This window comes from Alligator sinensis, unplaced genomic scaffold (assembly GCF_000455745.1).
Source record: "Alligator sinensis unplaced genomic scaffold, ASM45574v1 scaffold2211_1, whole genome shotgun sequence".
NCBI classification, from domain to species: Eukaryota; Metazoa; Chordata; order Crocodylia; family Alligatoridae; genus Alligator; species Alligator sinensis.
In genome coordinates this window covers 1-17386 of record NW_005843769.1, presented here as the reverse complement: position 1 = coordinate 17386, position 17386 = coordinate 1, and the positions used below count along the sequence as shown (strand labels likewise).

Sequence of the window (17386 nt, the reverse complement as noted above, 5' to 3'; positions counted from 1 at the left end):
CTCCTGTGGGTCCTAATGTTGGAGCACCACTGGCCTTTATCACCTACTGTAACAGCTGCTCAGCTTAAAGGAAAGCAGGGGCATGGAACAGGAGGCAGGAGGTGGGTGGGTGGGGCTGTGAGCTGCAGGGTTAGGAGTGGGGAGAGGAGACTTGAAGCAGATCCAGAAAGTTGGTCTTCAACACCAACATTGGAACCCAGCCTTTGTTCCTGTTGTCCAGGGCTGGCAGAAGGCTTCCATTTCCACTACGTAAACATGTATCAGTAAAAAAGTATGGGTATCAGTAAGAAACGAAACGAAACGAAACGAAACCCAGCAGATTCAAATAATTTAAAAAAAAAAGTTCTTGGATTGGCAGAACCCGGCTCATGGCCTTTCCCATCACTGACAACGTTCTTATTGTCTTGGTAGTCCATCCATCCCCTTTATCACTGACTACAATGGACATCCCATTTCTTGACCCTAGGAGGAAAAATTGCCCATGAGATATTCTGGGGGCTCACCCCCACGTGACTGGAAGACAGAACAACTGGGCCTACAGCACCTGGGAAAATGCACTCTTTGGCACACGTGATGTACAAAGAAAGTGAGAGAAATCTTCCAGGTTGCACTTGTGGTCCCTCTGGAGATGTAGGGTGGGCCTTTGACAGCCCCTGATCTCAGAAAATTGAGTCTACCCATGGAGGGAAAGCAAGCCAGCTTTATTAATATGCACAAGCGATGATGGCAGCTAGTGAATGATGAACACGATCTACATCTCGATATGCTTGTACTATTCAAACGGAGAAGAGCCTCCTTACAGAGCACTTGTACACAGCAAGGTCGCATCTCTCTGCATTAAAAGCAAAGCATTCCTAACGGGACCAGCCGGGCAGAGAGGTGCACGAGGGAACCAAGGGGCATGAGGTACCCAACCTTTGTGACAGCTGTAGATGGGAACCTGCACAAAGGATTTCATAGGACCCCGGAATCCCATTTGATTCTCTTCCTGCAACGGGACTGGAGACGGGCAGAAAAGCAATGTCCGTGTGTTATCACGAGGCACTGGGTGGTTGTTATGTCCCAGGAGAGTCCTGCTGGGACAGTCTCACTCTGCTGCTCATGTAAGTGCTTTTCCAGAGGCTCTGCAGGGCCTGCTCTTTCGTGAGTCTACACCAGTCCTCCGGGAGACGGGCCGGGAGACACTTGTACACCCGAGCAAACTGCTCGTTGAACTCCTTGAAAACGAACTTCCAGTAATCGGAAGCGTGGATGCTGGGATCTGGTTGGATGCACCAGGCCGGGTAGTATTGCTGGTACTCTTTGTACGGATGCAGTTGCCCGGCCGTGTCGGCATTTTGGAACCAATTGTTGGAGACAACAGAGGAGGAGCACACGTCAAACACGAGGACATTGGTCTCTTCACACCTGTAACTGTCCAATCCTTGAGGCCGATGGACGGATGCAAAGTGCTCTCCATGCTCTCTGCCCTCAGCCTCGCAGGGCACTTTGCAGAAGGGGCACTGCTCCCCGCAGCCGAACACACGCTTGAACATCTCATCCTGGGGCTTGACGGGAAGCCTGGAGAGCCTCGACTGTACCTCCACGTTCTTCCAGCTGGCCAAGACTTCTCTTTGCAGCAGAGGGACGAGATGTAGGAGGTGAGCCGAGAACTCGCCGGCGGTGGCAGTGGTTTGAAAGAGGATCACTTCCAAGCTGTCTCTAGGGATGACGAGATCCTGCCGCAGCTCTTCACAGAAGCGGTCGAGGAAGGTGGAGACCGGCTGAGTCTTCTCAGCCTCAGAGCATTCAAGGACCTTGTAAACCTTCTTGGTTATGGTGGACAAGACCTTCTCCTCCAAGCCTCCCAGCCTCGCCTTCTCTGTGTAGTGAGTCACCAGTTGCCGCTGGATCCGGGATTTGACAAACTCCACGTAGCTTTGGATGTACTGCACATAGCCGTTGAAATCCTCCCGTTCCAGCAGCTCCTTCAGGACGGCATACTGGAAGTGAATCCTGCTCTTGAACATGCTAGACCCTCCCCTGGTCACCAAGTCATCCATGATTTCAACCCCAAGCCTCTTGCTCACATAGTCCTCCAGAGCCGGCTTCAGGCACCACTGGCAGAAATCCCAGGCCCAGTCTTGGCATTCATGTCTCCCCCAGTAACGAGCTTTGAACATGGAGAGATACTGAGGTTTCAGCTTCTCCAAGTGCTGAAGAGTGCCGTTTTCCCGAATAAAGTCTTCGTGCATCTTCTGGAACTCAGCAGCTGCCTCCCCCAAAATGTGCCGCTTGAGCTCGACTTCAAAGAGGGCGCTGGTCCTTCTCTGCTGGGAGGGACATTTCCGGAGGGGTTTGTTAACCATCCGCAGCAGCTCTCTGCAGTAGACTTCGTGGTACCCTGCTTTGGAGGCAGCCTTCTCCGCGGTGTAACGCTTGCAGTCTTCAATGAGGGATTGAGCAAGGGCTTCTGTGCGTTCCCAGCACGCCTGCGTGCACCGCTCGATGATGCCCCTGACGGCGGAGAGGTCCAGGTACTCCTTCCTCATTTGGAAAGGTAGCGCTGGGCGATCAGACAAGAGCCGGGCCTCTCCCAAGAGCTCCCGTGCGGTGCCCTCAAGGTGCTCAAGGTCCTTTCTCAGCTGGGTCTCCATTTCTTCCCGGATCTGACGTTTCTCCAGGTTATATTTCTCTAGAGGATTCAGAGGCAGCTTGGATAGTGTTTCTCTCCACGCATGTTCGAATTCTGCATCCAGCGCGTCGCTGTTGAGGTGGTCTTCACTTGCCCGGCACTGCTCGAGAAGCCCGCTGACTTTCTTCCCGAGCTGTCTGTGACACTCTCCCAGGGCAACCTCCAGCCTGTGTCGGCCCTTGGCTACTTCAACGGCTTCTTGGCACTTGGCGAAGCAATCGTTCTCCAGCTCCTTCCCGAGGCCCAAGGCGCTCCTGAGAAAATCCTCCCGGTGTTTTTCCATCAGCTGAAGACTCGCTGCCTCGCGTTCAAAACAAAGCTCGATGCCCTCCACCAGCTTTCCCACCTCCTGCCTCACCCTCTCCTGCACCTCGCGCTGCAGCTGGATGGAGGCCCTTTTGTCCAGCATCCCCGTGGGCTGGTTCTGGATGCACGTCTCTGTCTCGGAGGCCCAGAAGAGCATCGCCTTGCGAAAGCCCCACTCCAGCTCGGTGTAGTCCATGGAGAGCTGGTTGTAGGCCTCCGCCAGCAACCTGTTCCTGAAGCTGAGGGTGATGTTCTCGTGTTTGGCCGCGCGCCACAGGCTCCTCATCCACTCCACGAACTGGGGGATGTCCTTGGCAGCTCTGTTTTCAGGCCTGGTTTTCTGCAGGGCCTCAAACAAAGACGCCCTCAGCTCCCCCACGCTCTTGCTGTACGCCGGGTTCACGGGAGCCATGGGGGGCGTGCCACGCCACAGCCCCGGGAGGCACCAGGTGTGGTTCTCTGCATCGTAGTGCATCACGTCGGAAAGCTTTGTGGCTTTCCCTTTCTCCATCCTGGATGCGGCTTGGGCCACGTCTTTCAGCTGCTCCAGGAGGGCCACGTTTTGGGGGCGGGACGACCCATCACTGAAGTCGTGCTGAACCAGCTGGCAGAAGGGCTTGACCCCAATCTTCCCCGTCCTGAGGGCTGCGTGGGCCACAACTTGGAGGACGTCCTTCGTCTCTGTGGTGTTCTCCATGGCCACGTTCACCATTACGATGTCACTCAAGCCAACGACCACGGTGGCCAGCTCGTTGTCATGTGGGATGGCCCACTGAGGGCCTTTCAAGCCTTTGGTGTCTATGAGCAGGAGGAAATCACAGCCCAGCTGCTCCTGGGAGGTGCCCGCTACCTTACAGAGTGACATGAAGGCCCCTCGTGTGCCTCGGCCAGTGCCCGTGGCAAACTGCAGCCCGAACATGGCGTTGAGTAGGGTGGACTTCCCCGTGCTCTGGGCTCCCATCACCGTCACTACCAGCAACCGGGACCTGCCCTCCACCCTGGCGTGGAGCTGAGTCAGCAGATCGGTCACCCACTGCACCGGGATGTTGGCGGCGTCTCCGTCGATCAGCTCCATGGGGAAGCCTTCCAGCATCAGCTCGGCCGCGATGCCCGGGAGGGGGCTGAACTTCCTTTGGTGCTCCTGGATGTTTCCCTCCTTCAGCATGGAGCACTCGGCCTCGTAGAGCTGCCCCAGCTCCCGCATGAAATGCTCCACGCCCAGGGAAGCGGCGGAGACCAATTCATCCGCCTCCTGGAGCCGACGTGGGTCTAATCTGTTGGGCTTCTCCTTGTCTTGGGGGCGCTGCCTGGAGAGATCCCCCCACATGACGTGATCCAGCTGGAGCACGAGCCATTTCAGGAAGTAGCGTTTCTCCACCGGGGTGAGCTGTCTCAAGGCCGCGATGAATTTAGTCACGCCAGGCGGGACCCCACACGTATGTTGCTGGCCCCGTAGATGCAGCCACCTGGCTGTCAGCTGAGATTGGTATTGCTCTGGGGCGGCGTCCCCTTGGCTTCTCATCTGGCACCGCTCCTTCTCCACTCTCGCCAGCTCTTTCCACAGGTCCCCTTGGAGTCTCAGCATGTCTCGCTTGTACTTTGCCACGTCTTTGATTTCCCTGGTGATGTCTCCGGCCCACGCCTTTCCTTTCTGACATGCCTCATGGTCCTCATCCACCTTCATCTCAAGGCCACGGGCCACGTCAGCCATGTCCGAGAGCCTCCCTTTCCTTTCAGCCCCCGTCATTGTGTCCCTCAGGCTTCTCCGTAGCTTCTCCACGAAATGCGCGTGGTGGGTATCTTGCCCCCTCACCAGCACTTGCGATTGACTGAGTTTCAGGGCAGGGGTTAGGTTCTTCAGCGAGTCCACCATTTCATTGGTCGCCCCATCCTGGTGGGCGAGGATGAAGTAGTAGGTGGTGGTGGATGCCTGCAGGGAGGAGAGAAGCTCGTAGTCTGATTGCTGCACACCATCAGTCAGGATGAAGACGGCTGACGAGACCTGTGTTAAGAAGGTGAATTCCTGCCAGTGTGACTTGATGTCCCCACGCAGGTTGGTCACGGCCAGGGGCTCTGGGAAGAGGTCAGAGCTCTTCTTGCCTGAAGGGAAGTACCACGAGATCTCCACCAGCCCGTTGGCCAATTTCCGGGGGACGTTGCCAGCCTCCATGTCCCGGTGGACAAAGAAGTTATGGGGCCGTTGGAGGGGGCTGAGGATTTCATTGAGGAGCCTGGACTTGGAGACACTACAGCGTCCCAGCCGCACGAAGGAGAAGGTGGGCATCAGGGTGAGCACCAGGCTCTCCTCTCTGGGCCCCCGGCTCTTGGCCTTGGTGTGTGGCATCCACGTTGTCACAATGCCCCTCATGGCCCACAGCAAGAGGGTGCATTTGGAGGCCTTGAGGGAGGGGAGAAGCAAGGGGAGGGCAAACTGGCACACAGCCATTCTGGCCAGGATTTCCTGCTGGAGGAAAGGATCGGAGCAGGAGAGGACAGCACAGATCAGGTCCAGGGGGTGGAGAGTCTCCCCGGTGTCCATCTCGCCCTTGTCATCTCCTCCCTCAGCCTTTTGCCCCAAACCCATATTTCTGGCGGTCCCGTCCAGGCCCAGCACCTTCCTCAGGAAATGCCACGGGAAATCTGCTAATGACCGGGGCGTCTGGTGTCTTGTGATGATCTCCAAGACGTGGCTCAGCTTGAGTTTATCATCCACGTACCTTATCAGGTGTAGCCTTGAGAGGACTTCGCAAGGGGCTTGCCTTCTCTCTGCAAGGAGACATGAAAAAGAGCCAACCTACCACATAGTGCTTGAAAATGTGTAACAGCTTCCTCACTGGTTTCATTTGAATGCGTGGCTGGGCCCTAATAGCCTGTGCCATCGTGTGTTGGTTGGTGGGACAAGGTGGTGTGTTTCCACTGTTAAAAAGGCAAATCCCACCATGATGGGCTTTTCTATGGAAGGGAGAGTGAAATGCTGAGGTGCTTGTGCATGTCACGGAGTTTAACCCTCATTAAATTAAATTGGTTTATAGCTATAATATGTTTAAAGGTTGAAATAGGTTTATTCTGTGGTGACATTTGTGCTGCACCACAGATACTTCCCTCTCAGCTGACATGGGCTAGAACCGTACCGTGTTTTCAGTGCAAGGGGGGATACAATGGAAATCATCATCCGAGACGCAAGAGGGGTGAAAGATTTTGAAGCAATACCTTTGCGAAAGGTCTCCTTCCAAGGACACTGACTCTTCCTTCCAAGGACTTCCTGCTTGGTCCTAGTAGAGTCTAGCCAAAAAAGGGGAGGCCAGAAAGCACGTTATCGATACATAAGAACTGCCATGGGCTAGGTCAGGCTGTGGGGCCATCTTGCCTGTGACTGGTACAAGTGTATATTTGTGCATATGTATATTAGTAGCTGGCACCAGATTGGCAGGTCTCCACCCTGGGACCACACAGGAGCCAGATCAATATTCCAGCGTGGCACAAGGACCCAGGCCACACATTATGCACATGACACAATTCATTAGGGGATCATGCAATAAATGTAGACAGCCGCACTTGCAGTGTAACTATCGGACCACAAAAATGGTCCAAGACAAAAAAGAGCCAAGTCAAAGGCCCAAAATAACACTACTGGATGTAACAACCTTCTACAAAGGGAGTGCTTGAAAATGGGTAACAACTTTGTGGCTGGTTGCTAAATTTGAATGCCCAGCGGGGCCCTGGGACCTGTATTTAGATTGTGCGCTGGCTCTGAAAACTTTTGAAGCCCTGTGAATGCTGACTGCAACCTACATGTAGCATGTGCTAAATGTAACGTGGGACAGGGACCTCTGTTGCCATTTGAATGTGCTGGGACATGTCTTGGTCGACACTCACACACATGCATCTCCGTCTCACACTTCAGACCACCCCCTTAGTACCTCTAAGGCTCCTCAATCTCTTCTGCTGACTACCACACAGCTGACGCAAAGCGTTGAATCTCTCTTCTTCTTTTTCCAGTGGTTGCATATCCATCCTGTCATCACACCTAAGAAGGCCAGGATGTCATTATTCCCTGCTAGCGTGCTACAAAAAAACTCAATCCCTCTGCTTCTCTCTGCCCAAACTGAGGTAGAGCACAGGCCAAGGCAGTGCTGGTTCCCTCCCAGCCCCTCTTACTAGCCTCGAAGGGAGAAACCAGCTTTTAGGGTTCATGTCTTTGGCCACATAGAGATGTTCAGGAAGCTGATGCAAAGTGTTGAATCTCTCTTCTTCTGTTTCCAGTGGTTGCTGACGCATCCCCTCATCACACCTAGGAAGGTCGGGAATTCATTATTCCCTGCTGGCGAGCTACAAAGCTCACAATCCCTCCATTTCTCTCTGCCCGAAATCAGGGCCAGCACAGGCCAAGGCAGTGCCAGGTTCCCTCCAAGGCCCTCTTACTATCCCTGAAGGGAGAGACCAGGTTTGAGGGTTCATGCCTTTGGCCACGTACAGACGTTTGGTGGCCACTATCCCAGAGGATAAAAACAAACAACAAACCCAAACCCTGGCGTTAAATGACTCCTGGAAGAGTGAATGTCTGGACATGTTCTCATCTGAGAGAAGCCACAGCACGCTCCTCCAGCTTCCCAGTGTCCTTTGCTCCCACCACCTTCACCCAGGGGTCACTCACTGGACTCTACCACTACAACTGACATATCCCCTTAATGATCCTCAGACATAGGCCGAACCCGAGCAGTCTGGCTCAGCCAGTCTGGGCTGCCCTGTGCACTGCTGCTATCTGTCTCCAGGCAGACTGGGGAGTCCGCAGACCACACTGATAACACATGTACATTGTTGGCCACCTTGTTCATTGTTGGCCAGGGTGGTCCTCTTGCTTTACCTTCAGGTGGAGGTGTGACATCTTATGATTGTGTCAGGGCTGATGGGAGTTTTGCTAAGAGGTTAGACAATGGGCTGCTGAGGGCTGGTTTGGATTGGGGTGATCCTTCCTCTGGCAGGAGGTTGGACTAGATGTGACCTCTGGATGTCCTTCCCAGCCTGAATTCTCTATGATCCTAACGTGGTAGGTGTGGCAACTATCACATACCTCCTCAATTCACTTCCACTGCCCTGGAATAGAAAGACAGAGAGAAGAAGGGCTCAGTCCCCAGGTCGTGAAGCAATGGGGTCTCTCTTGCTGTGGTCCCACACGAAGGACTAGCTAAATACTTGTTGGTAAGACTCATTGGGTTTGTTCATTCAGATCACAGGGAAGTTGAGCTGGAAGGGACCTCGTGAGGTTCCTTCTTGTCCAGCCCCCTGTTCAAGGGAAGATCATCCTTGACTAAATCCCAGGCAAGTGTCCATCCAACCTGCTCTTGGACACCTCCAGGGATGGGAATTCCCCACCCCTCTAGGCAGCCATTTCCTATGTTGGACAACCCTTCTCATCAGAAAGTTCTTTCTTGCCTCCAGCCTCAGTTTTCCCTGCTGCGACTTGAGGCCGTTGCTCTTAGTCTTGTCCTCTCTGGCCATAAAGAAGACTTTATTTCCATATGTCATCACCCTTCAGGAGCTGGAAGACTGTTATCCCAGTTCCCCTCCACCTCCTTTTCTCCAGACTAAACAGCCCTCGTCCGTCCAGCAGAGGTGTCTCCCAAGTCCCTAAGCATCCCTGCTCTGGATTCTTTCCAATCTGTCCCCCTCCTTCTTGAAGTGCGGGGTCCAGAACTGGAGCCAGGACCCCAGGTCTGGCCTATGCATCGTGTACAAGCGCCCCCTGAAGCTGCATAGAGCCAAAGAATCACTTCCCTTGATTCACGAGTGCCTCTATCGTGAATACGACCCAGGATGCTGTTGGCTTTGTTGGTAACAAGAGGACTCTGTTGGCTTATTATATCCTGCTTAGGGTTGACAGGTGTCCACAGTGGTGCAGGGTTAGATGACAGCATTGTATAAAAAAGGTTTTGGCTTTTCAGGGACTTGAGAACAGAGACGTAGGAGTGCTCTTGGAGGTCTACGTCCACTTGGGCATTTAACTGGTGCCCTTCAGCAAGACCAGTCACAGAGACACACTCCCCGACCCACAAAACTACCCAAAAGCCCGTTGGGTGAAAAGCCAATTCATAGAGGACAGCAGACTGTCTTGGACGTTCCTTTGCTCCATGAAGACTCAGCTTGCAATTAGTGGTGTAAATGCAGACGATTGGTGGAGTGGATCGTGATGAAAAAGACTTGCGTCTTAATCATTCCCATTTTGCAGTAAGAAACCCTCAAAACCAAACCAGAATCTGCCTGCCCCCACATCAAAATCATCCCCCTCCTTCCAGAAACCAGGCAATTTCCCAGTGTTAATCCATGTTGTTCCATTCTTCGTACTCGACAAGCCCATTAGGCATGAAATTTGCTCTCAATTTGTCAAAAGGACCTCTCGGAGGACCACCGTCTCCCCCTTCCCATTTCCCACAGAGTCTATTGGCAGAAATTATGCCATGCTTGGCAGATATGGGGTCTCTAACGACTCCCCCTCCCCAAGAAATGGGACCTACCTGTTCATCCTGGATTTCCTCTTCAGTAGCTCCCGCAGCTGTGAGACTCTCTGGGTTTTCAGGATCTCCTCCTGTTAAGTGGTAAAAACCGAGGCGGAGTGTGAGGAACTACAGGAGTGGTCACGATTGAACAAAGAGCAACTCAATGGCAGGTGAGATTCAATGTAGACAAGCATCAAATAATGCACCCGGGCATAACTAACCCACATTGTCCCTGTGCTAGGATGGGCGCTATCTTAGCTGTGAGGGCACAGGACTGAGATCTAGGAGTCGCTATGGACAGGTCACTTAAAACATCAGCTCCATGCTGAAGACCTGTCGAAAAGACTAACATAATGTTAGGGAAATTGAGGACACAATGGAAAGTGTCACCATGCAACATCCTAAGGCCAAAGGGTGTTCCCACCTTGAATCCTGTGCCCACCTCTGGGGCCTTGGATGTACCTTGAATTCTGTGACCAGGTTTGATCCCCACACCTCAAAAAGGATGTAGAGGACCTAGAAAAGGTCCAGAGAAGGGCCATAAGGATGATTCATGGTGTGAAGGGGCATTCACATGAGGGGAAAGGGGAAGTGGGATTTCCTCAAGCCCCACACAGCAACCAGCAAAGCTCAGAAGCCTGGGAAATCTCCACAGTAGTCCATGGGCATGGCTATGCCTAGATCACCCCTGTCCACTGGCTGGCCAAGTTCATTTTGAACCCCGCCAGTGATGGAGAGTCCACAATTCCCCTTGGTTTACACCTAGCTATGTCTAGATCCTCCCAGAGCAGTGGCTCTCCAAGCTCTTCTTAGACACCTTCAGTGATGGGGAGTCCACAACTCTTCTAGACATAGGCCAGCCTACACCTAGATCATCCCTGATGGGTGGCTATCCAGCCTCTTCTTGAACCCTTCCAAGTGATGGAGAGCTCCTCTAGATGTAGGCCTAGCTACCCCTACATCATCTTTGTTTGATGGCTATCCAGCCTCTTCTTGAACCCCTCCAGTGATGGAGAGTCCACAACTCCTCTAGATGTAGGCCTAGCTATGCCTAGATCATCCTTGACTGGTGGCTTTCCATGCTCTTCTTGAACCCGTCCCCTGACAATTCCCCTTGGTTTACACCTAGCTATGTCTAGATACTCCCAGAGCAGTGGCTCTCCAAGCTCTTCTTAGACACCTTCAGTGATGGGGAGTCCACAACTCTTCTAGACATAGGCCAGCCTACACCTAGATCATCCCTGATGGGTGGCTATCCAGCCTCTTCTTGAACCCTTCCAAGTGATGGAGAGCTCCTCTAGATGTAGGCCTAGCTACCCCTACATCATCTTTGTTTGATGGCTATCCAGCCTCTTCTTGAACCCCTCCAGTGATGGAGAGTCCACAACTCCTCTAGATGTAGGCCTAGCTATGCCTAGATCATCCTTGACTGGTGGCTTTCCATGCTCTTCTTGAACCCGTCCCCTGGACATCTCATTCCACGTCCTCACTGCTCTGACAGTAAATAAATGTTTCCTGAGATGCAAACTAAATCCACTTTGCTGGACCTTCAAGCCGCTGGTCCATGTCCTACTCTCTGCAGCAGACGCCTATCTCTGCCTCTTTGAATTGCCCTCCTCGGGCCAGGTAGCTACTAAATCTCTATCTCCATCCTCTCCATCGCCATCATCTCCATCTCTATCTGTGTGTGTGAGAGAGACTAAAAAAGCCAGGCATGTTCACACCTAAGAGGGAACATGACAAAGATTTACACACCACCAAGAGGGGAAGAGAAAGTCAATACCAGGGGAAGTGTCTGTCTTCTCCAGTGCTGGGTCTTCCCGAATCTCTGTTTTCTCTTCAGGATTGATGCCAGCCTCCTCCTCCTGTTCTGTGCCCTGCTGAGACTCTGACGCTTGTCCTTGCTCCAAGCCATCTCTCCCCTCCTGCCTTGGAGCTTGTGCAGTCACTGATACTGCGCTCTGATTTACATCATCTGGAAAGGAAGTTAAGAGACAATACTGTCATGCCCCAAGCCATTCGCCCTCGGCACTGAGTTGGGCCTGTTGGCCGAATCTGGCCTGCAGATGGACTGAGAACCACCCATCCAGCCCAAGGTGGGAAAAACATTGAGCACTGCTGATGTAGAGTATAACCCACCTTTTTCTCCAGTGAAAAAGAAACTAGAAGCTTCCTTAATAAGTGGGAGCCTAGAACTAGAGTTTTCTGTGCAAAGTTGAATCAAAGAAAAAAAAAACTTTATGGAGAAGTGCAGTCATTTGCTAAATCCTGTATTATATATGGTCAAAAAATATAATATATGGTCAGACAAAATATGATACACAGTCAAAAATATTATATATGGTCAGAGAAGATATTATATGTGGTCAGATAAAATATTTCATGTGGTGCAAAAATTATATCTGGTCAGATGAAATATGATTTATGGTCAGACAAGATATGATATATGGTCAAAAATATTACATGTGGTCAGACAAAATATGATTCTATGATTCTATGATATATGGTCAGACAAAATATTTTATATGGCCAAAAAATATATAAGGTCAGATGAAATATGATTTATGGTCAGACAAAAATATGATATATGGTCAAACAAAATATTATATATCATCAAAAAACATTACATAGGGCCAAAAAATTTCATGAAGCTTTATTGGTAGGTGCATTAACTATCTGTATAATGAATTATACAGAAAACCAGAACAAGCAAGGGAAAAAAAATCCAAAGATATTGTGTCAGGAGTCTTAGCTGTTAAGTGTACGCCTCCTTTTCAGATTCAGAGGACAGAATCAAGCCCATGACTGGGCAGTTAACATTAGGGGCTATAGGCTGTACAGGCGGGATAGAGAAGGCAGAAAAGGGGGGGGGTGGCACTCTATGTCAAGGAGCACTACACATCCTCTGCCAGCAGAATGGGGTCAGGGGAAGGGCAAGCTGAAGTGCTCTGGGTCAAGATCCAGTGGGGGCAAGGCGAGAGGGATTTGACGGTGGGGGTCTATTACAGACCCCCCAATCAAGAGGAGGAGCTGGACAGGGAATTTTCAGGCCAGCTTGCGGAGACACTAAAAGCAAGGGATGTAGTTGTCATGGGCGATTTTAATTACCCGGACATCTGCTGGGAGGAGCAGTCAGCCAGGACGGACCGCTCCAGGAGGTTCTTGGCCGAGTTGCAGGACCTCCACTTGATTCAGGAGGTGCACAGTCCCACCAGAGGAGATGCTCTGCTGGACCTGGTCCTGGCCGCAGGCGACGACCTGGTAAGAGGCCTCCAGGTTCTTGACCACCTGGGCAATAGTGATCATCGCGTGCTGGAATTCACCATCCAGCGTAGAGTGTCAAGGGCCCGCAGCAAGGTGGTGGCCCTAGACTTCAGGAGGGCCAACTTCAGTGAGATGAGGAGATTAGTGGGAGAGGAACTGGGGTCCTTGAGGGCAGAGGAACTCAGCGTCCAAGAGGAGTGGTCGTTCCTTAAGGAAACGATACTCGGGGCCCAAGGGGTGTCCATCCCGACAAGAAGCAAGGCGGGCAGGAGTGTCCAAAAGCCCCCCTGGCTCACCAAGGGTGTCCGGGAATGCCTGCTTGCCAAAAGGGTGGCGTACGCCCGGTGGAAGGGGGGTGTAATCTCCAAAGAGGAGTATACCTCCTCTGCTCGGGCCTGCAGGCGGGCTGTTAGGAAGGCCAAGGCGGAGATAGAGCTCGGATTAGCGTCCAGGATTAAGGATAACAAAAAGTCCTTTTTCAAATATATTGGGAGGATGAAGAAGGCGCCGGGTAATGTGGGGCCCCTGCAGGATATGCGGGGCAATCTGGTGGTTGCGTCAGAGGATAAAGCGGACCTCTTTAACCAATTCTTCACCTCCGTTTTCTTGTGCAGGGACCGGGACTTCCCTGCTGTGATAGAAGCCGGACGCGAGGGGATCGCCTTCAGACCTCAGGTTGGGGAGGACCGGGTTAGAGAGCTTCTGGAGGGGCTGGACGCGTTCAAGTCAGCGGGTCCGGATGCTCTCCACCCCAGGGTGCTGAGGGAGCTGGCTGGGGTTATTGCAGGGCCCCTGGCACGGCTCTACGAGCGATCGTGGTGCTTGGGCCAGGTGCCAGACGATTGGAAGGTAGCTAATGTGGTCCCCATCTTCAAAAAAGGGAAAAGGGAGGACCCGGGCAATTATAGGCCCGTCAGTCTTACCTCAATCCTGGGGAAGCTCTTTGAGAAGATCATCAAGGAGCACATTTGTGATGGGCCGGCATCAGAAATGATGCTCAGGGGCAATCAGCATGGATTTATTAGGGGGAGATCATGTCAGACCAACCTGATTGCCTTTTATGATCAGGTCACAAAGGCCATGGACGCAGGTGTCGCGGTGGATGTAGTCTTTCTGGACTTCAGCAAGGCCTTTGACACCGTCTCTCACCCCATCCTAATTAATAAACTAGGCGACTGTGGCATAGATGCCTACACAGTCAGATGGATTGCAGATTGGCTGAAGGGTCGCACTCAGAGGGTGGTGGTGGATGGATCATACTCGACTTGGGGGGAGGTGGGTAGTGGAGTCCCCCAGGGCTCGGTCCTGGGGCCTGCGCTGTTCAATTTCTTCATCAGCGATCTTGATGTTGGGGTGGAAAGCAACCTGTTTAAATTCGCTGATGACACCAAAATTTGGGGGGAGGTGAGCACGCTAGCAGGGAGAGAGAGATTGCAGAAGGATCTGGATAGGTTACAGGGGTGGGCAAACAGGAACAGGATGTGTTTCAATACGGACAAGTGCAGGGTGCTGCACTTGGGTAGTAGGAACCAGCAGCACACTTATACGATGGGGAACTCCCTACTTGAGAGCACGGAGGCGGAAAGGGATCTTGGTGTCATTATTGACTCCAAGATGAACATGGGCCGACAATGCGAGGTCATGGTTGGCAGGGCTAACCGGACCTTGTCGTGCATCCACAGGTGCATCTCGAGTAGAGCCAGGGAGGTGATCCTCCCCCTCTATGCGACGCTGGTCAGGCCGCAGCTGGAGTATTGTGTCCAGTTCTGTGCGCCCCATTTCAGGAGGGATGTGGACAACATGGAGAGGGTCCAGAGGAGGGCCACCCGCATGATCCGGGGACAACAGGGCAGACCCTACAGTGAGAGACTGCGGGACTTGAACCTATTCAGCCTCCACAAGAGAAGGCTGAGGGGGGACCTGGTGACCGTCTATAAACTCACTAGGGGGAACCAGAAGGGTTTGGGGGAGATGCTGTTTCCCCTAGCCCCCGCTGGCATAACAAGGAGTAATGGGCACAAGTTGATGGAGAGGAGGTACAGATTGGACATCCGAAAAAACTACTTCACAGTTAGGGCGGCTAGGAGCTGGAACCAACTTCCAAGGGAGGTGGTGCTGGCCCCTACCCTGGGGATCTTTAAGAAGAGGCTGGATGCCTACCTGGCTGGACTCATTTGAGTCCCGTTTTTGTTTTTAGGGTTTTTTGTTGTTGTTCTCCTGCCCTGGCGGGGGGTCGGGCTAGAAGATCTATTAGGTCCCTTCCGACCCTAAAACTATGAAACTATGAAACTATGAAGCCTTCATGAGCATCTGGACGAAGCCTCCAATGCTTCTTCGAAAGGGATGTCCACCCCTGAGTGCATTATTTCTCTGGAGTTAATATTGCAAGTTTCTAGCTAGAGTTTAAAAAAAAGACGAGTCTTCAGGGCTGTGAAATGGGCACAACACAACTAGCAGCAGCCAACAGACAGCAGCACGGCAGGAGGAAGGCTGGCTGGAGTAGTGGGACCAGGAAACACCATTGAAAAGGTACGAGAGGTGTTAACACCATGAAGAGATGAGCAGGAATTGGGTACATTGTGATGAGCCCTGAAGTCAATGGATTCCCTCATTTCTGCCTGGATAGAAGTGCCCCTGTCACTGCCGGGTGGTTGGCTCTAAACTTTGGAAGGATCAAGTGCACCAATGTTGCCCCCGTGGATCTGCCCTCGACCCCGTGTCATCTGGGGGCTCTTACCTTCTCTCAGGGCCCGGCTGAGATCATCTGCATGTTTCCTCTTGTTTATAGCATTCAGCACGTCCACCGCGATCTCCACCCCGTAGCGTGTCCCAAAGTGGTCTGTCATCTCCTCCACCACCTCCAGGCGCTCTGCCTCCTCCAGAATCATCCAGGGGATGTGGTTGTAGCCTGGCTTGAGTCTGTAGTGCTTCAGTTTGTACTTGAACTTCTTCCAGTCCTCCTTCCCAAGGCCTTCCACGGCCTCCAGCAGATGGTCCTCCAGGGTCTTCTCCATCCTGGTTTTTCACCCAGTCCCCGAACAGTCAGCCGGGGCAGCATCCACAGAGTCGGGAGCCTGCTCCTCTTGCTGGATGAGACAGAAATGGTGTCTTTGAGAGCTCCTTTTCCATTCACAGCCCCCTTCCTTGGCTATAGCTCCATCCCAGGGCTGGAGAGCGCCATCCAGCACCACCCTACCCAGCTCGTCCTACTCTCCTCAATAGAGGGGCCGACAGTCTGCACTGAAAACTGCTCAGCTCCACTCCTGTTACCAGGAATCCCTCCAGTCTTAAGTTGGACTCTGCCCGCAGTTTCCCCGTCCTCAGGACACACCCCAGAGCGACTGAAAGCTGGTGCATTAACCCCACGGAGCAGCTCCCAGGTCCTAACTTCTTGCCTTTCTACCTCCCCCTGCCGCCAGCAGCTGATATCTCGGAGAGCTTTCCTCACTGAACGTACAGCGCGGCGCACTTTGGCCGCAGCACACTGCAGAGGCGGAAGGACAGTGCTTGTGGGCAAAAGAGACCCTGCCCAGCCAGAAGAATCAGACCAGACACACCCATTTGAGGCTGCTGACACAGCTCATCTCCAAGCGGTTACGTCAAAAATACAGGGATAGACGGCAGAGGGAAGCTGTTGGGTCTCCCTCCTGTCTCCTGCTTGACGAATCACACCATTAACTGCTGAACTGGACCATAAATTAAGACTGGCCACACGTGCAAAATAATTGCCATGCCATGAGCTGGTGTCTAGCTCAAGACACGGAGACTGGCCAGATGTTCTGAGTCATAAAAATGGCCGTCCAGCCACAAAGCGAGTCCTTGAAGCCCAGCCATTCCAAGTCAGAAAAATGGCCGTGCAGCTACAAAGTGAGTCCTCAAAACCCAGCTCTGACCCAGTTCACTCTCCCCTTTCAGTATCCATTCTCAGCCCCTATGTGACGCAGGAGACTGGGCAAGACGGGCCTGTGGTCTGACGTGGAAAAATGGTGATTCTTCCTTTCTTAAATTCATGCATTTGGTGATTCTTTGGCCCAACGTGGTCCCTAGCCTGGGATGCCAAGAGGGGTGGGGGAAGGACTGGCCTGAGCTGACCTCAAAAAACACACTGGCTCCAAAACAATGCTGTGAAGGTCATTGAAGGCGCTAGCTATCTCTGTCGTGCAGCGCTGCATGGGAGACGGTAGGCAGGGCAGCAACGATGGTCTCTGGGAGGTCAATGAATGCAGACTCAGGAGGCCTCGAGCCGCTCCCCGGCCTCGCTACAGACTTCCCGCGTGACCTTGAGCGCATCACCTAACTTAGGCGGCGTCGCTTCCCCATGCATACCTGTGTCGACCCCCGTGTCGTCTGGTACGGCCGGTCCAGCATCGTCAGACGGCGTCTCGAACTGTTCCATGGAAAGAGGGAAAAAAAGAGCAGTCAGGCCAGGTCTCGTTTGACCCGCTCTCCTCAGGATTTGTCTTGCTTACTCCTGCTGCGCTCGCTAGCCCCCCTGAAAATGCTTGGTAGCAATACCGCTGCCTTTGCTGCCCACCCTCCGTTCCCTACCAGAAGAGCTCTGCCAGCTCCTCTCTGCACCTTTCTGTGCGTGTCCAGGGTGGCAGGGCTGGCAGCGCCGGGGTCAGGAAGTATTGCTCCACCCCCGCAA

The 17386-nt window shown here is 52.8% G+C and overlaps 1 protein-coding gene across 4 annotated transcripts; it reads right to left on the bottom strand.

Annotated features, from left to right (window-relative positions):
• Positions 1-669: 669 nt before the first annotated feature.
• LOC102373543 (up-regulator of cell proliferation-like) lies at positions 670-17289 on the bottom strand. 4 transcript variants are annotated; one of them, XM_025195722.1, is made up of 9 exons: positions 17065-17289; positions 15476-15824; positions 11258-11449; positions 9493-9563; positions 8052-8074; positions 7143-7271; positions 6901-7007; positions 6191-6262; positions 670-5746 (listed from the first exon to the last, which is right to left on the bottom strand). In XM_025195722.1, the coding sequence occupies exons 2-9, from the start codon at positions 15750-15752 to the stop codon at positions 1056-1058; spliced, it is 5562 nt and encodes a 1853-aa protein (XP_025051507.1). In that variant the 5' UTR covers positions 15753-15824; positions 17065-17289; the 3' UTR covers positions 670-1055. The 4 variants fall into 4 exon arrangements, with proteins under 4 accessions (XP_025051507.1, XP_025051508.1, XP_025051509.1 ...); XM_025195723.1 differs by lacking the exon at positions 7143-7271; XM_025195724.1 differs by lacking the exons at positions 8052-8074; positions 9493-9563; positions 11258-11449; positions 15476-15824; positions 17065-17289 and adding an exon at positions 7845-8002.
• Between the last annotated feature and the right edge of the window lie 97 nt (positions 17290-17386).

Coding starts and splice junctions, on each gene's coding strand:
- LOC102373543 (XM_025195722.1), bottom strand. CDS start 15,752: ATGGAGAAGACCCTGGAGGACCATCTGCTGGAGGCCGTGGAAGGCCTT. Junction 11,450..15,475: donor CAGCCGGGCCCTGAGAGAAG/GTAAGAGCCCCC, acceptor CTTCCTTTCCAG/ATGATGTAAATCAGAGCGCA. Junction 9,564..11,257: donor GAAGACAGACACTTCCCCTG/GTATTGACTTTC, acceptor ACCACTTAACAG/GAGGAGATCCTGAAAACCCA.